The sequence below is a fragment of the Acanthopagrus latus genome, chromosome 8 (assembly GCF_904848185.1).
Source record: "Acanthopagrus latus isolate v.2019 chromosome 8, fAcaLat1.1, whole genome shotgun sequence".
Taxonomy (NCBI): domain Eukaryota; kingdom Metazoa; phylum Chordata; class Actinopteri; order Spariformes; family Sparidae; genus Acanthopagrus; species Acanthopagrus latus.
Window position 1 is genome coordinate 14,697,080 of NC_051046.1, and position 24,789 is coordinate 14,721,868.

The 24,789-nt window shown below is 42.6% G+C and overlaps 1 protein-coding gene across 1 annotated transcript; it reads left to right on the top strand.

Annotated features, from left to right (window-relative positions):
- The first annotated feature begins 13,655 nt into the window (after positions 1 to 13,655).
- LOC119023739 (T-cell surface antigen CD2-like) lies at positions 13,656 to 16,094 on the top strand. Its single transcript, XM_037105848.1, has one exon. It carries the CDS (start codon positions 13,662 to 13,664, stop codon positions 14,844 to 14,846), a length of 1,185 nt encoding a protein of 394 aa, XP_036961743.1. The 5' UTR covers positions 13,656 to 13,661; the 3' UTR covers positions 14,847 to 16,094.
- Positions 16,095 to 24,789: the final 8,695 nt, after the last annotated feature.

A 24,789-nucleotide genomic window follows, 5' to 3' on the forward strand; every position in this document is an offset into this window, starting at 1 on the left:
TGCCTGAAAGACGGCTAAAAATATTCACTCACATTTCACTAAAGATACGTCCATTCGGCTGCAAAAAATATCAGGTTTTTAAGGAAAAGTCCCAGCGATTCATTCAAGGTATCCAGTGGTTTGACGCCTACAAAATGTCAAAATGCTGTGTTGAGCAGTGTTCTTTCGCTTGGTATCACCTCGCTGTAACTCCAACACCATCCTCTGGATATGAAAGTCAGACCCTATTGTCCTTAAGTCACACATGTGCGAGTCTCAAGTCTTAACCCTGAAGTTTCAGTCAGGTCCTGAGTTACTGTGGTGAGAATCAAGAAAGACCAGTAAAGTCATTGCTCAGGACAAGCAGGTTACAAGTGAAGTCATAGAAAGCGTTCGCCATGTGTGAATTATTTGGCTAGCAGAAAACTCGAACTGCAAATTTACAGTGTTCGCCCAAGTAAACTTGTGGGTTTTTGAGCAAGACAAACATTTGACTATGAATACCACATGTTGCGCACAGGTAAGTCAGCAGACCTCGGGGAATATCCACAGAGCCAAATCTGTTGCTCTCCAGTGCGTCTCACAGGCTCCACAGTCTGCTGCAGACACCGCCACAACCAAAGAACTTGAGTCTGGTGAGTGGAGAGGCATTAGCTTGCAGCGCGGTATCCAACAACAGTTTGCAAGCCTTTACAAACATGCCAAATTTGATTGCATTTTGAGTATCCTGAGAGCTGTAGTCTTTAACGTTGTCCAAAGAAAAACACCAATTTACTTTCAGTCGCTCTAAGCTGATTTTGGAAGCATAGGCGATATTTTGTCAAGGCTTTTGGGAATGTTATCACAAACAGCACGCTGAGAGTTTATAAGACCTCTGCTTTCCCCAGATTATCCTTGAACTCTCTGTTACCTGTGCTTGCTAAGCTACACTTGGCAGCTGCTGCTGACGCGGAGATAGGTCATTTGACACACATCGCTGGCCTTCATTTCATTATTATTCCAGATTAGAGAGGGATTTCATTCATTTTCTGTAATTTATTAGTCTTGACTATAAATGGCAGGTAAAGTTCCCATCCAGAATTTCATCTGGGATGCATGGCGGCGCTCATGTGACCTGAATCCAAGATATACTCCAAAATAAACTGAGGATCTTGTGGGAATTGTTTGCAGCCACAGTAAAATCGCTCAGCCCAAACACATTTTATTCTAGGCTGAGAATTTCTGTGATGATTCTGAATAATGCCTTTCTTAACAGGGGTTTGTTCTCTTTTCATACCTTCCCTCCCTCACTTCAATCTATCCCTCTCTTTTGGCAGATGTGCAAAGTAAAAGTGTAGCATATCATTAGATCAGCAATCATTCCAAGGCCTCTGCCCTCATGGCATGTTCAGGCTTCATGGCGAGACCTCGCTCTTATCAGAGACAACGCTGCATTCCACTGCAGGGCAGATAGAGTCACGTTTTTTAAACCATTGACAAGATTTACTATTGCGCCCACTATCTCTATGATTTGTAGGTACAACACACTTTGAAATTCCCCCATTTACCTCTGCTCCCTCTGGCACAGCACAGGTCTGAAATATGTTGCAGAATATGCTTCATGGTCACTTTTACACTCCCCTGTCAGTGAAAATGTATTTTTCTGTATTCATCTGTCGCTTTCAGACCGTCCTATCTGGCTCAAAGTCATTGGCGTTTCTTAAATCGCCTCATTAGACTCATTAACTAGACGAGTGGTTTACAAGATTTCTTGGAATCAAAATAGAAAATACTTTCCTGAGCATTAAGAAGATTTATGTACAAAGTAGAATGTACTCTTGATATGTCTAAAAATGTGGGAGCATCTTTTGTTTTTTTTTAAAAAAAGTGTATCAGTGAATTTTTTCTTCTGACCTAATGGTTTAGATGCTTTAAAGGAAACATTCATGTAACATTTCAGCAATAAATGTTCACAAACAATCACTTTAATTTCCTGACAAAACATCAGATGATATGTCAGAGAGCGAGGAAGGACGTGACTTAACATAGACGAATAAAACTTGCCTACGTTACATTGTCCTGGAGACACAGTGGTTGTTTAACAGTGTAGACAACAACCCCCGTGATCCCACACTACCGAACATCATCAGACAAGATTTCACTGAGAGACCCCTTGTGGAAGAGATTTCATACTGTGTTCAAGCATGAAACAACGCCAAACTAGTCCAGAATTTAATTCCAGCATTTCCCATAAAAAATGGATCTGGAAATTTGTATTCTGTGCATTGAGGTGATTGTGCAGTACAAAGCAGCATTCAGGCGTCTACCATTGGGGACTGCAGTTGGAGCCTTGCACTGGAATTGAAGACTGTCTTTGTAGTGGTGCAGCGCCACTTAAATTAACCCTAAATTCATTTCAGTTGAATTTGCTGTTGAGTTGAGCTCTGGAAACTAGTGAATTTACTGCTGACCTTTGACGACATGGATGTCCCAAATGAAGGCAGGCCGAGTATAGGCTGCTCTTGTTTTACCGATTAGCGACTGAGCTCACAAGCAGTTAGCGGCGAGCTAAGCTGTTTGCTCTTTGAGTTTATAACCCTCTTCAGTAGCAGACGTTGTTGAATGAGATATGTTTGATCCTGAGAACAAAATAACACGGGAAAGTAAATGGAAATATAAAAAAAAAAAAAAGCTGACTATGTCACTGATTGTAACTAAATATTTCACATGGATGAATTTCACTGTGCTTAAGGCTACACTTTACAGTGCAGTCATTAAACTATCGTTCCCTTCCGCCCACCAAATCACCCTTGTCATGTGTTGACTGGTTTATTTGGGTGTAGTTCGGAATGAGCCGTTTTAAAGCATATGTTTTAGAATGTAATATATTTGCAATGGGTGTTTGATCTTGATTAGAACAACAGGGAGAGCTCTATAATTCTCTGTAACTCAAGTCCACCCACCAGCACCACCCTAAAACCTTACACCAGTGCGTCGGGTCGTGCAAGGCAGTTTGTTCATGCACTGTAAGAGGCAAATGGGAAATCCTACTGTTCTTTTCTCTGCCGGGCAAACGACCAACAAACTATCCTCTTTCAAGCCGTGCATGCAGCCAACTGGCTCTTCCTCTGTCTCTTAACTTTGCAACACAGAAGCTTCAGTATTTAAGGAATGTTTGGCGAGGTTGATGCTGAAAGCCTGATTAAAACCCACGAATTAAGAAGCACAAGGATTACAAGGAACTGACAGAATGGCCTTCTTCCTGCATTAAATTAAATCCCCCCTTTCTGTCTCTCTTTGTATCCGCAGACGGCCAAGTCTGTGCTGCCAGGGGCACGGCACCATACCAGGGTGCTGTAAGCTGTTTAACCTACATAAAAGTGTCGCGGCTGAATAGGAAGGATGACCTCTTCTTTTCTGGTCACCGTACCCTCCTCAAAAATCATTTCAAGTTAAGCTCTGCGTTGAATAAATCTCTGGCCGGCGAAGATAAGCCATACTCTACAGGAGGCCTTTAAACGACCTCCTCTCTTTGTGGGATTGGTTGATAACAATTTTATAGGATGCAACTAACTATTTAAAGCCAGATTGCTGTTCCTGAGAATATAGACAGTCCAAGACAAGATGCATTTTTGCGAAGTTTGTGTGTGCATTTTGGCAAGAGTATACATGAAGGAACAAGACTGTCTTTTGTTCCCAACGTAAAAAAAAAAAAAAAAAAAAAACTCAACCTCAGCATTTAATTATCCCGAGTTCTGGGAATACTTCACAATTTCCCATGCAGTCATTTCTAAAAAGTGATTTGGATTTTCTGGAGATTTTTAAATGACTCTTATTGTTGAAGCCAGCAATAATATGTTATCAAGTCAATGTTTTTCATTTACTATTAACAATCAAAAAGGTTGTACCCAGGAGAGAAACTGTTCTAGGTTGAAGACAGGCAACAGGCAACCATGTCCTTTCAAAGCAGTTTGTTCTTTTCCCTTCATAATCTGATTACATGAAAAATTCAAAGTAATACGTCTCGCACTGTCTGTTTGCCAGAAAAAAGCCTGGATTTCTTTCGGCACTAAGACTGAGGGAGGTTGGATGATGTTGATCCTGATACAGGCTAATCTCTGGAAAAGCTCCGTCCTTGTCGTCCTCACATTAAAGACGTTAACAGACACCAGCCAAAACACTTCAAAGCACTGGGAGGAGAACAATCACTTTCACAATTACATGGTTTCCTCTCAGCTTATCCCCGTTACTGAGGAATTCCTTGCATGTAAATAACTGTTTGCGTGGATTTGATCAGTTGGGACCACACCCCACTATCTCCCAAGACAAACTGTCTAGTCTCACTCGTCGAAATCCCTGCAAGCGTTATCAGCAAAACTACGAAACGCAACGTTTCTATTGCTCCCTCAGACTGACAGACATGACCGACAGCTTTATCTTTTGGATGCGAGTGGGTTTTTTGATCTCTTGATCTTTTCTCACATTTGAACCCACATCAAAGGCCTCGAGCTATTCAAAGAAGGAGGAGAGTATGGCATCCTGTCTTCATGCCCAAGCCAGGAGGAAGCAGAGCAGTGGAATGAAGACTGATGGATGGCCTGACGTTACCGACGGAGCTCTTGGCATTGGCAGACCTGGAGTACTGCGAAGCGTGCATGCTCCAGTATACACTGCATTCAGACTCGGTGTTTAAGAATCTGTCAGCGTGCTATATTGCAGCCACTTATGTGTTTGTCTTCATGCCCGGAGTGGACTTTCGTTGATTTGTGCACGGCGGAAGCTTCAATAAATATTTTCAATTCCATAAGCTCAGAGCCTTCAATTACCTGTCCTTCGTGCAGATTCATAACTCCCGTGTAGATATCTAAGTTTGACCATTATAAAATCAAACCATAAATGTTTACTCCGGCAGATCCATCAAGGACAGAGTTATTGTTGCATACAGTCCATTAAACCCTCTCAAAGGTAACACTCACGCTGTCTCAGGCCTCCGACAGAAGAGAACAGGTGTCACCGAACGACTCTCCATTATAAACGCCACTCCTGATTAGCGGGCAGGTTTTTGAGATCGAGCCACCAGGTGTGACTTGTAACACATGTTCTTACTCTTAAAAGGCAGACTAATCTTCCGAGGATTACCTGTTCAGCTCATTGGAAAAAAAGGAAAAGGGAAAGTTGTGGGGGAGGGGGGGATTTTACCATGTGTTTACTGCCTAAATCACTTTGACTTTTAATTGCCTTTCCATTTTTAACAACCAAGACTCGGCACTCGACTGTTTATAGAAATGTAAACAGGTGATATCATGTTTCCAAACAGCCACAATTGTGACAGGATTCCTCAGCAAGTCTGCAGTAGTCCCAGACTCCTGACTTCAATCGACCTCGACAATAAATAAACCTGACAATGTGTCTTGTGGGTTGTCAACGCGATGGAAATGTCCATTTTTCATAGCACTTAGTCGGGCTGCTATTTCTCACCTCCAGCTGTGCGGTGATTTACGGCCCCGTGCTGCGTCTATTTTGACCTGCCTGTCGCACACTGTGTTTTAGTTTGTTCCGCAGAGTCACTTAAGCTGAAATACAAGCATTTAATCACAGGCTTCCTGATTCACCCCCACAGCTTTTATCCTTTCACTTTCATCACTGATAGTTGATATTTTATTTAAAAAAAAAAAAAAAAAAAAAAAAGGAATGTTCCACAGCTTCAGCGGATAATCATGAAAAGTCTGTTTGGATATTGTCAGTGATTGATGTCAGTGAACAGACTTTTCTTTACTTACTGATTTCTCTGATTGCTGTAGTTACTCGTGTTTCGCAGATTGCTGCTGCATCACAGCCAAAGTGGCACATTTGTCAAATCAGATTAACATAAACACAGGCGATCAGAAAAATGCTGAATATCGGATCAAATAATTGGCAAATGTATGTCAATACATGTCAATTAAAGTACATTTAATATCAGATACTGTAAGACCAAACTACTCAAGTACTATCGAAGTGGATGTCTTTCACCTTTACCAAAGGAATATTATAACACAATATCTTTACTCACTTTTACTCAGGCATGACTTTGGGTACTTGTTATAACACAGTGCACATTAAACACGTGTTAAAAACTGTGAGGGGTAACAAAAAGTGATGAATAAATTGCCATATTGAAGAACTTTTTTTTTTTTTTGCAACAAAAGCAATTAAGATGCAGAGCGAGATGAGACAAGAAACAAACAAAAGTCGCTGAGCAGACGGGTGGCCTCATGTGATTCAGGTCTGGCAGCTCTGTTAGCATGCAGGAAACAAAAAGGAAAAACCCTGGAACAAGAAGGGGATGCTTCATCCATCTGTGGAGGATTAAGTGTTCATTGGTCATGAAAGCAAAGTGCAGACCACAGGATCACCTTCAGGCAAGTACAAATGGCATAATCTCTTCTGGAATCTCAGAAAACAAGTGTTTGTCATTCGCCCCAGCTGTTGAACAAACTCAGCTTCAACAAAATTCCTTGAGATGGCCTTGAAGTAGCTACATGTCTTGTTTTGACGCACATGAGACGTGTAGGGAACAGAGCTCGTATGACTGGACTTAATTAGACACAGCTATATGAATTGAACAAGTCATTCATGCTTACAGATTACGGTCAACCACAAAATATCTAATCTAAAGGTCCTGCTCAGTTACCATTGGCTAGTAGGACACCAGATCGCCCTTTAAAAAAAAGGGAATGGGGAACAAAAACAATCCCTCTGAGTTGTTTAAACTTGAACTCCAACAGGCTGATGGGAGGTGGGTTTCGGGGTCACCGGTGCCAGAGTGATTCCCCTCCATGCAGTGCCTCCCGGAGCACATCAAAGGTCCACAGCATCAGCAGATAGCCGTTCACCCCGTGAGCAAAAACAGCTGGACCGGAGCAAAACAAAGATGATATAAGCGGCTTCCTCCTCAGTGGCGGCACCAGAGCAGTCAACTATGATAAGCCCCAGCCTATATTGTGTTTGAAGCGCAGTATCCCCCAAAAGCAGACAATTTAGAGAGCCATGTAATGCAAGAGGAAATATACACTGTGATCTCTTGAACCCTGTCAAAAGAAAAAGGGTCTGGCTTTTCTCTCTACGACCATTTTGGGGAAGTAGTGGGAGTGACTTTAACTCGCAGGGACTGGGATCTGTGAAAGCATTCAAACATGTGAGCAGGAGACAACGGGGGGGGAAAAGTCTAACGGAGACACACAGGATATGATCAGACATAAAAATGACGAACATTTGAAAAGATGTCTCTCTCGAGGTAAAAGTCTGACAAATCGTCTCCTTGTTTTACTCTTCGCCTGAAGAGACGAAGATCTCATTTTACATCAGCCACCATGACAGACTCCCGCATTGTCTCCCGCAGCATGCTCGCACACTTCCTGAAACAAATGGGAGCGAACAGAACTCTCAACGGCCTCAATGTTCACTTCCACACATGTGACACAGACACAACAGCGAACCAGAGATGCTTCTCAAATGACTCACACCGAGCAAAACAAGCGAGGCTGAGCCAGCTGCAGACCTTACATATGGACAGAAAATCTTTGAAAAGAAGGATGAGATTTTCCTGGATGGTATCCAAGGTAGAGGTAAACATTTTCATGGGATGCACAATTTCCCTTCGGATTTAGCTGACAGTGCTCCAGGCCTGAGAGACACCGGGTAAGAGAGAACCCAAGTTCAGAAGTTGCCAGGAGATATTTACCCCTCGTAGAAGAAAGAATCTAAATTACCTCCGTCACCCTGAGTTTCTACCTTCAGTCATAGCAACCAGGATTCGAAGGGAATAAACTTTTATTATATAACCCAAACAAAAAGACAAGGTTAATGGGATAGAGCTGTGTCAGGGATTATGCAGGATTATGTAAATTAAAGGGCTAACATGATTATTGTGGGCACACGCTGTCGGCTGATGAGATTACTTTAAGTGCTGAATGGTGAATGAGGCTAATTCCCTCACATTATGTTAATGCATGTGTGTTTGTCAGTTAACCTTTGACCTGTAGCTTCTCAATCAAAGGCTAATTAAGTCTGTAAAAAAAAAAGAAAACTTCCCACAATTAGCTGAGGGGATGGTGGTTGCGTCTCCAGCCGTTTGTGTGGCCACCGAAACAAGTTATTTTCCACGAACTCTAACCAAAAGGTTGTTGTGCGTAAACCTGGAACACGGAATAAGCACAGCACTGTGACGTGAGACAAAATTGAAAATTCAACCGAAACAAATATGAAGTAGCAACATAAAGGAACAATGGGGCCCTGTGATGAGCTGGCAACTTGTCCAGGGAGTACCCTGCCCTCGCCCTGAGACGAGGCTGGGATTGGCTCCAGCAGCAACACCCCGCGACCCCATGGAAAGGGATAAGCGGTTACGGACAATGACATGACATAAAGGAACATGGCCAGCATTTACTCTAATGATTGGGTTGGAGAAGCGACCAGAGATGAGAAAAGTAGCACAGTGAAATGTGAGAGTGATATTCACTTACATTAGCCCTTGTGAAATAGGTGCTTACCTGACATAGCTGCTAAAAACCTAGCAGTGGTGAACTGATAGGAAACTGTTGGCTAGCTGGCAACATGCTGGATCTTAAACCTGCAGACTTTTACATATAAATAAACGTAAGCTACATACAAGTTCTTGCCAGGTGAGTTCACTAAATGCTGATTGAAGCCCATCACAGCTAAAGCCAGATAACTGTCTCTCTGATTCGCAGTACAGGAGTTTATACAAACTGCCACTTTCACACACAGGTGCAGGGGTAGCATTGTTTTTTTAATATCTACTGGCAAAACATAGTTTGCTACAGCACTGGAGTAGTTTGCTACGGCTACAGAAACTAGCAGTATGGTGGGGCCTATAGTGTCACAAGCCAGAAATGGTGTTTGTGTAATTACTCTCGCTGCCAGAAAGAGGCTACAAAAATTCCCCACTGCAGGATTAACACGGCTTATTCAAGAGATGTATTTGTACCACAAACTCCTACTTCTGTGTAACGGTTTATAGTGCAAGATTATCCAAAATTAGATGGTGCAACAAATAACATGTTAGCTTCCATTTCGGACTCTCTGGCTCCTGATCAGTTAAAATGACAGCACCATTCGCTGGTTAACAGTCTGAGTCTGTGTATCACAGTCACAGCCACAATAGCTATGCAAAAGCTCTGCGTGATTTGTCTGTCTCACCCTGCAGTGCAATCATTTGATTTCAGCACGTTATGCAGTAATTGTTGGTTTGAGCATGGCTTGTAGAAGAAAGCATCCGTCCGTCCAGTTCAAAGCGCAGAGCTGAGAGTCGCATCACTGTAGCCGATTATATTGACTTTGGAGGGCGGGAGGGGCCACCCGGACCCCAGACCCCCTCATCCCCCGGGGCCATCCAGAGCCACAGCCACGTCTGGTGCGAGTGTGAGTCAAGAATCTCACAGCCAGGCTGTTACGCCTCCATCTGGGCCCTTGAATTAAACATCAGCTAGGCAGACGGGCTCCCTGCCTGAAAGCTTGAGGGACCAAAAACTGGGGCCAATTAACCCGTGCCCAGTCTATTCAGACCTTACTTTGTAGCCAATTAAGAGGGCATATTACAGAAGGGGGATCAAAAGGGATGATAAAACGGTTGGGCTTGATTCGACATCAGGCACACGGGATACTGTTTACACATAATCATCGTGACTGAAGGGGGGTGAGCTTTGTCGTTGGCTATGATTGCAGTCATCATAAGCTAGGCTAAGTAAACACATTTAGAATGCCCTGGATAATCATTAATAATAACTGGGTCAACTTGAGCTGTTGTTTCCTTTAAAGCAGCCAAGAGTACCAGCTGTATTAACTTCCAGTACATTTGAGAAAAACTGAGCCCTTTTTGTTGAGCCACTGAACACCGAACATGGAAAATCTTGCCTTGGCATCAGGCACCGCGTCACATTATGTCACTGCGTCATCAGACACAAGTTCATCTTCAGCTCAGTTCCCCTTCTCCACCTCTGTCATCCATCTAGGGTGAGGAAATCCTTCCGCAGATCAGACGAGGACAGGAAGCACAGTGAATAACTCGAGCAGAAGTGGACAGAGTCGGGACAGTTGTTTTCTTTCCATTGTAACAGATGGAGAAGATCACAGATACAGCATGACACTGTCACAAGCCTGGACATGAAAAAGGTACTACCAGGTTACTGATTTACTCGTCAGGAAAAAATAATTATGATCACATCATGCCTTGTTCTTCATGACTTAAATAGATTTTTATAGAGGAGCTATGAGATGGAAACATCAACTTCACCGGATTGCGAATGGAAAAAACATTTGTCGGTTTAACAAAAAGCAGGCAGCAGTTGATTTAGCTCTAATGGAGCGGTGCTACGAGTGTCCCCAAATAATATGTCTGGGATGTATCTACATACTGTGCGGGCTCTAAGTATCAGGACAGTGATACGTTTTTCATTGCTTTGGCTCTGATCCAGCACAGCACATTGGATTTGAAATGAAACACTTGCTATGAGGTTGAAATGCTTTTTTTTTTTTTTTGTCCTTTAAGGGGAGGGGATGAAGTACAATGTCCACTTGATGTGGATGTAAATGATCTGACTACTTATATGAAGATGAAAATTGACTTCATATTCTTGCAGTTTCATTTCAAATCCAGTGTTCAGAATCCCAAAACAGTCCTCCATATTTAACATCTGATCTGGAAGGCTAATTTTTGTGTCCAGGAGAGTAATTTTCCTCTTAATTTGCTCTGATTTATTAGTGCCAGGTGTTTGTTTTATGAGACTTGAGATCCACAGGCGTACAATTAATAGGAAACAGATGGATCATCATCAAACCAATTGGCAGAATAAATGCTGCCAATGTAAAGTTCCTATTAACGTTACTTTATGTTGCGACTTAAGAGACCTTTAGTTTTCATTTTCTGTTTTCTATTATGACTGCATCGTGTCTGCCATCTGGTCAGGTAAAGGTACAAAAACCACATGGATGGGGTTAGGAAAATGTCATGTCTCTGATTAAGATGCCTGTGTTCGTCACCACAAACACAGCAGGAGATGTCCCGACGTCGACACAAAAATATCCACAAACACAGCTGGAAACTGGCCTGAGGTCTGCTTGAAAATTACAGCGGTGTCACTCGAACAAATGCTGAAACTCATTTCCTAAAACACAGTCAAATGGCATGGCAGCCCTCTCACCCAATATGACACCTATGAAATGTGAACGTGACATGATGTACAAATGTGAACGAATCTGTGGCCTTGCGGAAACATTAACTGATGCCATTTTACCCTTGAGACCGGGCTGATCATCATCAGAATGACAAAATGTTTTGATTTTTCCATTGCATTAGTCGTTTTTGCTGTCACCATTTCATGCATTTTCTTGCCAGGCAAAGTCTTCCAGACACCGATCACAAAAGGTTGAGAGTCTGGGGACAGAGACCTCCTTTGGCTCCTGTCAGCTATGATATAAAACACGAGCACGCCATATGTTTGCTTCGCTTTTCCTTGCTTTGCTTCGTGTCTGCAAGCCACACGTACGCACACACTCACACACACACACACACACACACACACACACAGACACACACTCCTATTTGCGAGCTGACGGGGAAATTCTCGAAGATTTAATCTTTACAATGTTTGTAACAAGGAATTCATTGCATTCAGCTCTCAGTACGCCCCCCCTCCAAATAGCTAGCATTTTACATCAATCTATTCCCTCGGGGTAGGAAAAAGTGTAATGACGGTGAAACTCAAAGAAACAGGTGTTCTTCTGCTTCTTTGAAGGTGCTGAGTTACAGAAAGATTGTGAATCACTGCTAATTGCATGAAATTATAGTTGTGGGGCGTAAAATGAACTCATTCTAGTGCCGATCGAGACAACCCCGGTTATCGGGGCACTTTGGAGGGTGGTATGTCATGAATTACAGAATGACAAGGGTATTTCTAGATGTTAACTGAGCAATGACTCTGCTTTACTGGAAGTGCTGTCGGGGATTTACAGAAAGCTCACTTGATTATGATCATCTGGGTACATTTCAAAAGCATTTGTTAAAAATGTAATAACAAGAAAAAATGCCAAGTTCAATTTCAGATGCACCATAATAAAAAAAAAACAAGGAAATGAAGGAATAAAAAAGGGAATTTTGCAGCTACCCATGCAACAGCTCCTCTCAAGAGATTTATTGAAATGATTTAATTTCACTCTCACTGTAAGTGACAGCATGGCCACCGTCTCTAATTACAAAATACACATACTAGCCGTTGCCGAGCCACTCAACTGACGGCACCAGAACAAAAGCATTCGCAACAGATATTTACATGAGGTGGTGGCCTCTCATTATTCAATAGCTTTATCAGGAAAAGCAGCCTTGACTAAACCAATTTAGAGCAGACAAATAAAAGTCATTTGTATTCTTTGACAGGCAAAATCCAATAACCGGGAAAAATAAAGCAAAAGCCAGCAGGGAAATATGTGGCGGGTGATAAATCTCGGACGCCTTTCATAATATTCCAGTAACTTAATATACTGTTGTAACTTGCTTATTACACTGTGCTGGCTGTGTCTTGTTTGCAGAGCAGTTTGCAGCGAGCTCTTATGACCTGACAGAGATATTCATGCAGTGTCCTCCAAGTCCTTGTCGACTCGTAAGAAAAAAGTACAGACTAAAAAATACATAAATGTCAAGTACAAATTAGTTATTTAGCTTTCTAGTTTTTTTTTTTTTTTTTTTTAGCATTTGGGTCCTTTCTGTTGACAGCAACTGTACTTTAAAGCTGTTACTATGTCTGATGAACAGCAGTACGCTGGCCATCTGCAACCATAGTTTGTGCATCTCACACATACAGTCGCTGTGGGTAGCATTAGCATTAGCATGCCTGATGAACACCAGTGGAAATTTTGATTTTGTTCCACAGTAAGGCTCATACTAGGTACTCCCACACACTGCAGGGGGAGCCTCTCCTCATTTCACATTACACAGGTACCTAAACAGAAACAGTAAACACGACTCTCCAATAGGATATTCGCAGAAGTTTAGGGTGTATTGATCCTTTAATGACGTGTTTTACACTGGTGTTAATGCACGTTTAAGTATAAGTGGGTTTGAGTTACCAGCCCGCAGCAGCTGGCTTACAAAGCGTAGTCGACAGATGGACGTCTGTCACCGTGTTGGACGGCTCTGCCGCAACAGTTAGACTGGCAGGCAGAGTTTTGAGTGACAGCCAGTTGCCTCTGATTCTATCTGACTGAGTCTGTTAAAGCGGGAAGAGCGCTTAACATAACATGAACGCAGCCAAACGCCAACTCAGCCAACTCTATCTGAAGCCTTTCACTCCTCTTTAGTGGTTCGACTGAATTTCAGGATATCATGAAATGAGTTATTTGTGAAACATTCCACTCCATTTTCTTTTTAAGTTGAACAACTTTCATGTGGTTTCAGTGGTTCATTCTGCAATGTCTTGACCACAGTTGTTCTGTCATTAGGTCATGTGTGGAATGATTGCACTAATTTTCAACACAAGTCACATATTTCTAAATATTTTCCTGCAGATTAGTCACGAGCAGAAAATGTTGCAAACACCACTGTTTTTTTTGACGTCTCCAGAGAACTGAGAGCAGACTCTTGCCTAATATTGGTTCCTTCCTACAGAGGATTCACTTCTCTTTGAAGGGCTTGAAATTTGACATTTAGCATGTGCGAGTTATATTCTGGGCAACGACGCATCTTGACAGGGCTTCTTTTCCATCACGGCTACAAAAAAAAAAAAATCAGCAGATTAGCCAGAGGACTAAGGATAACTGAATGCTCAGGTGATTGTTACACGGATACCCTTGTCTACCTTCTGCATATCATGGCATGTTCTGCTGCCACACTCGGCATTTTCATTCTGTCAGGATTCATCAACCTCTCAGCAGCAAACAAGAATACTTGTGAACTCTATGCTGCTGTCGGACAGAGTCTGACGCTGCCTTTTGTCTACGACAGACTTGAGAACTCACATGTGCTGAGATGGACTCATAATGACACGATCTTCTTCTACAGAGAGAAAGGCACAGTCTCTGTTGGAAAGCCAGCGGACATCTCTTCAACCGGATCTCTTCTGCTGAGGAACCTCCAGTTCTCGAGCGCGGGGGCTTACCAGGCAAAGGTGCTGCTCTCCAATGGTACGCTGGCGAAAACATGGAGCGGTCGCCTCTGTATCGTTCCCAAGGTATCAAAACCTCAGCTGACTTACAGCTGTGACTTCAAGTCCAGCGCTGTCGTTCTAAGTTGCCTTGTAGGTAACGCTCAGGGGTTGGTGTTTGAATGGACACTCGACGAAAAGACCTTGCCGGGTGAAACAAAGCAAACACTGAGCATATCCCTGGCACAGAAGAAAGAGGAGAGCCGCTTTACGTGCAGTGTGGCAGACAGAGTCAGCAAGGAGAGGAGTGACATTGTTCGCCCAGCCTGTAAACGTCCGACGCCACCACCACCGGCTCTGCTTTGTTTTACATCCAAAACTGTTGTGGCAGCTTTTGCTGGAGGAGCAGGTCTGATTCTGCTGTTGGTGACCATTATCGTCGTGTTATGCTGCTGCCGCAGACGCAGCAGAAAACAAATGGGACTCCGGGATCAAGGGGAGCTCAGGATTCTCGCTTTAAGCAAACGAGAGCCAGACTCCATCAGCCCGGACTACGAGACCATGCACCCGCCTGAGGACTCTCCACCCCCGAGCCCCAAGCCCTCGCCCAGAGCCTGTTACGAGAATGTTGCTCAGCCTGAAGCTCAGACTGAAAACGGGCCTCCTGCACAGCTATCCACAGCTGCCGAGGGACAGCAACCTTCACCGGTGCCCAAGCCAAGGACGAAGAGCCCCAAGACGGCAAACATGTGAACGTGGCACCAAGAACTAAGACTGAAATGAAGGAGAAGAAAATGATGTTAAACAATGATTTTGTGCAGTTTAAATCCACACATTCTCCCCTTTTATAGTTTGAGTTATACTAATGCAGTTTATATGATAATGGAACAGCATGTGTCCAGGATCCAGCTGGCTTAATCATAATGTGCTGTGAGCCTGAAAGGAAGCATTCAAGATGGTAAAATCTTTAGTTTCCTGACCCCTGTAAATGTGATATCATGGCTTATCTCTGTTCAAGTTAGTTGTTTATGTTTTAAGTTTAACCATTATGTTGATTGGGAGGTATAGTCCTGGTACACTTATGCTACTTTGTTACAAGAAACTGTGTGGGGTGAATTTCCACATCAAGTGTCGTGTTAATTTGTTAACGTTTATGATGATCTTAGAGTTTTTATTGTACATTTTTCAACTGTGCTGCCATTTCCAAACAAAAAATGAGGTTTTCGTTGACAAGTGTTGAAATTATAGATTAAAGGGTTAAGCTATCAATTATCTACATTTGTTAGATTTTCAGCAAATCTCATGAAAAGCCAAAACCAGTAAAGCCTTCTTCCGTCTTTCAGTGCTTTCTAACTTCCTTAACCCTGTCTGTGACCCCAAGCTCGTTGCTTTAAAACAAACTTTAAAACAAAGCAAAGGCTAAATGATTTTTCTTTTAAAACAGCTGGGTACTGTAGATTTTAGCAAACATTTCTCAAACAGTAAAATCATTTCAGTCGTGGATTAATACACATTTGGTGTTCTAACAGGTGATTGTGTGAGAGCAGCTCAAAATAAACTAGAGTGATGAAGGAACATGTGACAGTGAGCTGGTGGTGTGTTGCAACAGTGTTGGGTCAACAATAGACGTCTTTTACACATACACTGTTCCATCAGGCCTTCGACACACAGACGATACAAGCTGGTGCTGATCTATTGCTGGTTTTCATCTTTTTGTGGGAATTTGTCGACAATAAGGAAAATACAGGAAATTGCCCATTAATTTTGTGTTATTTTGCACATATTAAGCAGAGGTATGAGATCTATTGCGTCACAACAAAGACATAATAGAACAAAATATGAAAAAATGTCAACATGTTTTGACCTCTTCTGCCTAAGAATGAAGCGGCTCCATGGATAAATGCATACTGTAATCTTTCAAGATTAGCAATTAGGTTTCCTATAATCACGCCGTGTATTTGCATGTATCGTGCTTGAAATAAATAAGGTTGTCAAAAATAATCTTATATCTCATATTTGTATGGAAAACTACATTAAGCCGCTTATCTGTGTCAAACGCAGGCCTTTGTTCCGGCTTCTTACATGTCAGCATTCTTGCACTTATTAAAATTTGCTTGCTTGCAAGAAGTTATTAAAGGGAGGAAAAAAATCAATAGAGGAATGGATTAGCTAAGGCAAATATCTATTATCTCCAATGGGTAAATGGTAATCCACACATGAAAGTGTTTGGTGTCTCGCCTAATGCTGTGTGACAGCCACATAATGGAATCCCCCTGAGCGTCATCGCCTAAAACTTACAAGCCAATGTCATCTTTTGTCAGGCCCTGCTCCACTCCTGCTCTCTTTACATGGCTGAAATTTCAGTCCAGCCGGCAGGGATTTGGCAGCAAAGCTGGTATCTGCTCCTGGAACAATGCCATTTGTCTTTCTTGAGAAACACTGAAACTTGGCTGGGGACGCGCCTCGTCACTTCCCCTCAAAAGCTGAAAAAGGGGAACCATAGATGTAGAAAGGCACATACACCGGTTTACTGTATGCCCACGTACAGTGCACACACGCACACACACACACACACACACACACACACACAAGGGACTGCATTTGACGACACAACTTAATGAAACACATCTCATATGCCTTTGCCAGATCTGCCCTGGAAATTGAAAGGAAATACTTCTGAAATGTGTTTAATCAGTGGCTCTTGGAGTCTGGAGGATATACCCTTTTGATCTCGGAGCGTGTGTGTCCAGGAAAAAGGGTCAATTACCCATGGAAAGTATTTATACTCATGTCAGATAATTCGTATTACAGTTCTCTCGTTGTCACGGGCTGCCAAGTCTGGGGAAAGTACAAACCAAATCAGAACATCAGAAGTCAGCCAGCGGAGTGGTCTTTTTTTTCTGAAAGCACACAGATGATTGTGACCTATTAGCATTCTTGAGCCAGCTTAGCACTCTTTGACCGCAGTCCTTTTTTTCTGAAACTTAAAGCATACAAACTGAGTGAGGTAAAGCCACGCTCCTCCAAACAGTCCTCAATTTATTGAAAATGTGGTTAATTACAGAGTTATTATGCATCGAAAACCCAGTTGTTTAAAGTAGTAACCTTTTAAAAGTCATTTAATGTGGAAAATGAGCAGAAAGCTTGGGCTGTGGTCTTGTCGAACACATCATAGCCGTGTATTTAACTGGTGTTAAATCCCCTCTCAAATGTCCCGTTAAGAATCAAATTCACAGCATCCATCAACACACCGGCCCCGTGCATTTCGCTCTCCTCCATCTGCGCACCTCACACTTTGTTTCACACGCTTTCTTTTCACACCACACATGCAATTTGTGGACTGGCTCTGCACAGTCTGTGGCTGTCTGCGACACACCAAATCAATTTCACAAATATGCTGAGGAATCAGGCGGCGCTGATTTTTAATGGAGGCAGAATATACTTTCCAGATCTCAGCGGGATTTAGCACCTCGCAGACACCGGATGGCTGAGGTCAAAGCAATGTTTAGCGCGCAGGAGCTCTCTAATGGCTGACGTACGTTCTCTAGTCTCTTGGTCAAAAGTCATGTGTATGACCCATCCCTCCAGTCTACATGGTCTCTCTCTTTATTCTACCTCACCTGAAACCATCCTTTGCTCCCCTCACAATTTCTCCTGTGGCCAGAGGTCGCTGCCAACATTAACATCGGCTGCTTTAACCCACGTTTTACCTTTTGATGAAGGACTGTTTACCGGCTAAAACTGAACCTACCAAGAGTGGCTTCAACTTCCTCCATGCGACTTCTTGGATTCATTACATGACATGTTTTAGGCACTGAACTGATGCCGCTACTCAAGATTGTGATATACAAACACTCCCATTAAGTTCAGCAGTTTGGTCAGGCTTTAAATCCTGATGCTCTGCTTGCCCCTCTAGGGTAAGTTTTGCACAAGAAGGGCTCTGCAGTCAAGTGAGGTACACAAATTATTTGGGAAAATAGATTTTGTTACACTTTCAAAGTAAATCTTGCTGACAAACATGTTACATATGACTTATTATGACTTTTGGACGGCTATCAATGTTGTCAAATGGTTGTGGTTTGATGAGGTTTTGGAAAACATCCTGCTTTGTGTTCAAATGTTTTCATTTCCATAACTTCTGTTCGTGAGATAGTTGATTTTTGCGTCTCAGCTACTGATGCTTTCGAATGGTGGCCAACCTGACCGACTACCCAAAAGCGTCACTATTTGACGAGTTGGGAAACCCAAAGCATCAGTATTATTATCTTAGCAACAGAAGCTCTGACTTTCTTACGCAGCATAAAATCAGTACTGACACACTGAGTACTTTACACACACGTATCTCAAACCCCAGAATATCTTCAAAATAAGAGCTAGGAAAAGATATAAAAATGTATGAGACGTAGTGGAGACTCACAGAAAGAGTGAAAATTAAATCCAGGACCCCCACAAGTGTACACTGTTACAGTACGAGTCCTTAAAGTACATGAAAAGTATTCCATGTAGCTCACATCGATTTTACACAGGCCTTAGTGTCCTCTGGGAAAGGAGGTCACCTGACACATCAGATGAGCTAAAGCATACACCAAAAAGCTTGTGTGACAACACGTCGTGTCCTTGGCGAAACTGGACTGTTGTGTGTGCTTCTTTGTCACGGTTACACAAGGATAGCTTGTTGAATCTCTGTTTATAAAAGGATTTTTTTTTTTCTGGATTTCCCGAGCAGAGTAGTCTCTCAGTCTGTCCTTTGCACCCATGCCAAAAACATCCATCGTTGTCTACTTGGACATGGTGGAAGAGAGTCCTGCAGAGGCTGATTCCGTGAAAACCCGTGACCAACAGGCTTCCAGCACGTCTCTGATCTGCAGCCTAACAATTTTATAATTTTCTTCATGGGTGACTTAAAGAGATGCAGAAAGCACATGTTTTTAACAAGGCGTTGGAAGAAAAACATCGCCTTGAAAGGTCCGATATGTTTTTGGATTCGTTTGTGTTTTGATGCTAAGTCCTTACTAACGCCTGCACTTCTGAAACAACACTTCATTAAAGCTGAATCATGGGTTTACTGAGGTCGTGGAGGAGAAATCTAAACATGCATATTTGGCTACGGCTCACTGTAGTGGCCTCTGTTTCCTGGGGGTCAAATTCAAAATGATCACCTCAAACCAACTTTGCAGAATCGTAATGAGAAACTGCTGGTTGAGTCACAAATGTGGCATCTGCGCCAGTTGAGAATGTATGTTTAAATGACTTCTGCACTGTATCTTGTGTCCAGGACTTGGCATACGGGGGGGCGTGCAGGAAGAAGAGTTTGACAGAATCGATGTTTAGATGGTAACTGACAGCGTGTAGAGCAAATATATTCCCATCATTTCATTCTAATACTGCTGCAGCTGCTCTGAGCCAAAGAGGCCGGCGTGTGAAAAGAGACAAGGCTGGGAAAACAACAGGCCTTTGTCAGACACAGACAGACCGACAGACCGACAGACAGACAGACAGGAGCACTGCTGCCATTTGTAGCCAGTGAAGGAATGTGACAGCACCGAAGTCTATAGACACGATACAGATCATCACTGCTCCGAGCAGATACTTTTAGAATAGCTCAGTGGAGCAAGGAATTGCCGTTATGCAGTGCGTCGCGTTGCTACTGTATAAAAATAAGAGTAAAAACCGTGTATATTTTAAGATACTGCATGGATCCACTGGGAATACTGAATAACACACTTTTATCATTCCACCTTTTTCTCACTGCCAGCTTCACTACTGCCCTGGAGAAAGTGTTCTCTCCCCACATATCAAGTCCGCCACACCACTCTTAATGTAGACAGCCACACCAATCAGTAGGATGGGCTATTGTGACGGCAATAACATCATCCCTCAGTCTTGAGTTTTCCATCTAAAGCAGATTTTCAGATAAAATGCACAGGAAAATGGAAATTAAAATGCTTTTTACATTCACTCGTCTAAATATTAGAAATTGAGGGCAGTGAGATAAACTGTTGGTGGTGCAATATGCTGCCCCTGTGGGTGACAACACACATCCTATTCTGATATCTTAGTGCATGTGTATATGTTTTTATCTTCAGGTGTACCTGCTCCGGCCTGATTGGGGCAAAACCTTTATATACACACACAATGGGCAGCAGAGAAGAGGAGGGCGCGTTGGCCTACAAACCACATAAAAATGATGAAATGTGAAAGTGCCTCTTTGGGGGATAATGAAACTGAAATATACTTATTTTACTGCATCCAAAGTCCTCAATGAAATGGAAATGAATTTGGATATCAAAGAGCAGTGAAGAAATGTCAGTAGGGCCTAAACAGATAAGAGTTTTTTTTACAATTTTTTTGGATGAGGTCTGCAATGTGTCAAGGACAGAACCATACTGACCTGGGTGCCATTCTCCACCTCTCTTAAGCCCTCACAAAAGGGCATTGTCAGATTCTGATTGGCTATGACGGGAATGCCTCAAGCTGCTCTCACTCACTAGTAAGGAGCCAGACTCCATACAGGTGATCTGAATCCACCGCAATCAATCCCGAGGGCTCTTGAAATTCGGCTCAAAAAAAGATTGACGAAGAAAAGATTGCTCATACTGCATAATGGTACTGCTACAGCACAACTAAATGTTTAGAACAATGACAGTTGAACCTTAAACTATATGTCACATGCACATCGTAAAAAATTCACTCAGTCTGTTTGGGTTGCTTTTATGGATGCACCAACTTTCCCGAAAATGTACGTTTTAGAATTAATTCTCATTTTTTTCAATGCATTCATTTCAAATGCGCATAAAAACAGACACCCAGTTTGAAGAAAATGCAGGTGGACTGACAGTGTCCTCACTGACATCCCATCTGCTAATGTATTTGCCGAAAGATACAACCAAATTGTAGGCAAAGCTTCCAGGAAGTGAACATTATCCCGGGGTGCCCAAACTAGAGCTACTCCAACTGACTCTGGTTCATTTTTGAATGTTTGTGACTCAAATCCTTATATAATGAAACTTCAAAAGATGATATTTCTTTTCTCTAGAAACATCCGGTGGGCTGAGTCTAATGGTGGAACAACTTTGGCTCACAGGCGCCACATTCGGCAGCCCTGATCTAGAGCTTTACGTCCGCAACACCCATCCACAAAAACTCAACAACTCACAAACCATTATTTCTGCATATAAGGATATGGATCACCATAGATGCAAAGTATGCATGTGATGTATTTTCGGTGGTAAAATGAGGAGCTGTCGGCCTTGTTTTTAGCCATGTGTCACTTGCTGTCTTTTCTGAAAATTGCCTTTGGAATTGTGGGGTGGTTGAAACCTAAATCAGGGTCATATTCTTTGTATATGTCTATACTTGGCCAGCAGAGCTGATTCTGATGCAAGAGTTGCGTGAGATTAGGATGGCTAATCTCATCTTGTCTGTTTGTATCCCTCACCAGGTGTATCTCATAGCCTGTCTCCATCTTGGTTTGCTGCTACAAATTCCAGATGGCTCGCATTCAGGGGATGAGCCTAAACAAACATTCCGGGAGAATCAGCCGCAGACAAAAGAAACGGGGGTAAACTCCAGTCCACAAATACTGTAAAACAGGCCTATCATTTCGACCAAAGCAACGGCTCTGTAATAAAAACGCTTCCATCAGCAAATTACCCATCCATGCACTTGCACCTGATATAAATCAGATGGAAGAAAAATTCCGACTCCTGCTCTAATAAGCATCTTGTGTGTGCAGACTCAACATTCAAGCAAAGATCAAACATTCCAGCAACATTCTTTGAGATATAGTGCGTGTGTGTGCCAACACAAAATTACAACCTGGCAAAAAGAGAAGAAGAAAAAAAAAAAACAAAAAAAAAAAACCCATACATCGCATTGCTTATGATGTGCATTTTGAACAATACGACTTGACATGTAGGGCAAAAGCATTTAAGATTCTCCCAGATAGCTATAATACCTTTTGAAGAACACCCAGAAGAGATAATTTAGATAGTTTGAAGCCTTTGTCTTCCTCTGCAGGCCTATCTCCCATCGGAGAAAAGGATCCCTTGAGCTTTATTGTGTGCGCCGATTCATGCAGGGATGACAGCATGTCAGTGAAGGGCCACGCAACAATAGTTCAAGATGAGAGAGGTGTAAAGGTGCGACGGAGAGCTAACAACACATGGTTTTGCTTTGACTATGCCGTGCCTATCTAGAGAAACATCAACAACACTCCAATAGCCTCTCTGTGTGGCCCTGGTTTCATCCAATGTCTTTGAAAGCTGCTTTTTCTGCCGTGGCCTCGCACTAGAAAAATACCTTGAAAAGTACTTAGACGACAAAAAAGATAAGAGCTTTGGGGAAAAGAAAAAAAACAAAACAAAAACGTGTGTTTGCTGGTTTTCTATTTGATGCCATGGCGACAAACCAGTTGAGTGAATTCCAGGCAAAAGTAAACACACATCCACAAGTTAATCAAGGCAAACTGCAGACATTATGGTATCTCTAAATGAGAGGTATAAGATTAAATTGCTTCTGTATGAGACACATGCCATTTTAACTTCTTATTCGGTCCTAAACGCAACAATAATAGGCACAAGGTATGAGCTGGCTATAAAAAGTTACCTTTTAAAGTGTGCCTTTGGCTGTCTGCAGTCAGAAGTGGTCAGACAGAACAAAGAAATAGAACGTGATATAACAATAAGACTTCATTACTGCGTATTACAATAGTAACTGAGAGTAAATCTCACTCACAAATCAGTATGCACCAAGCGTATCTAATTAGAATACATCTAATCATGTGTCTAACAAGTCGTCTGGGCCAATTAATCTGAGTCAAATCTTGTCCTTATGGCAGCTGACAGACAGTCTGGTCAAAGTAGCCACTGATGCTGCACTTTGTGCCAATAAATGTGTCACAAGCAGCTGGGTAGTGTACGTTGCTGAGCTGCAGTACCATATGGAGTGCTAAAACGGAATCAGAAATCCTCCTGCCATCATGGCATGTTAAGCACTCATGAATCTTCCTTAAGAGGACACAGAACGTTTCGTTGAATGCTGTCTGGGATGCTAAATGGGAACAATGGCACGAGGTAGCGGCATTAGGCTTGAATTTGGGGTTGCTTTAAAAGCAATGCGGAAACGCTTCAGCACAGACGGTGGCTACGTGGTTCATTTTTAGAGTGCCAGCAGACAGACGGATACGAAGTGCTCGGGATGTGAAAGCAGAGAATGCATGTTGGTCACTTTAGCCATCATCTACGTAAGTTCAAACAAGCCTAGTTGGAACATGATTTCTTGAGCAGGAATAGGTTAGGTAACTTATTTGTAAGAATTAAGGATTCAAACGTCTATAAATGACTAAACCTTTGTTTAGCCAGACTACTTCACTTTATATAATATGTAAACTAGCAAGCAACTGCACACAAAGGGTGTTTGTGTCTGTGTTTCTCAATTCAGGTCAAGTCTCACTGCATTCAGCACTCACCAGAGACTCTTTCACATTTTCCCCTCTCTTATCTGTAATGATGTTCATGAAGTAAAGTGACACCCCCCCCGGCCAAGCTCCACTCAGCAGCAGACACCACAGTAAATACCCAACAATGGAGGCCTCCTCTGCAGATCACTGCTGTAGTCAGCAATAGCAGATCGATTAATTGGATAAGAGTAAAGATAAATGTACTTTTTTGAAAATGTCTGAGCTCTTCTTGTGTCGGTAAACATCTTTGGGTGTTTATTTCTCCACAGAGTTCTGGCTCTGCACCTGACTCTTGCCCCATACTGTTCCTTACAGTTTTACTCTCGTGAATTTAAATCGGGAAAGGTAATTAAAAAAAAAGATTAAACGGTATAATCTTTAAGACAGATTTCATTCGCCATATCAAAAAATTCAAAGCTGCTTGATTGCAGCATGTTACGATCGATTCAAAACCTCAAAAATTGATCTCAAAATTGATACAAATCAAAGGTGTCTGCCACTGTTACAGAGCACCTTTTCACGCTCTGGGTAATCAGCATCTCCACTCCTCCTTCACTCGAACTCATGTCCCTTAAATCCTCCCCTCAAACCTCAGCGCAGGCATCAAGTGGATGGCTAAAGAAGTGCCTTGAATTCATTTGAGTACGTTTGAATGTAAGTGTACTCTATTATATCAAATTAGAACTTCCTCAGATGGCAAATGGAGACTGGAGGGGCTTTGTTAGGGACTACAGTGTGATAAAAGCTCTTCGTGGCCATTGTACCAGCCTACTGAAGTGGCTTTGTCTGTGTTTGAGTAGCACTACCACCAGACAGACTGGAATGAGTGCCCCTCTCGCCATGCTAATAGACTAGCTGTGTGTGTGAGTGTGTGCGATTGTGGTCATACTTGAGTGTGGTGGAAGCACGCGCACACAGACGACACAATCAAACAAATAGACTTATACAAAGAGATACCCAAACACACACACACACACACACACACACACACTGCCTGTGGCCCAGACAGGCAGACATGCTCAACACAAGAGAGCAGCCCTCAGACTGCCTCTTAATTAGAGCAGGTAGACAGAGGGGTGGGGATGTTTTGGGGGGGAGAGGACGCTGTTGGGTTTTGAGGGTCTTTTGAAGGATGGCTAGCTGGACAATAGCGGGGCCTTTCTTGTGGGATAAATACGATCACGCCCTCATGCAAAGACAAAATGATTGATAACCACAGCAGACGTTTATTTTCAC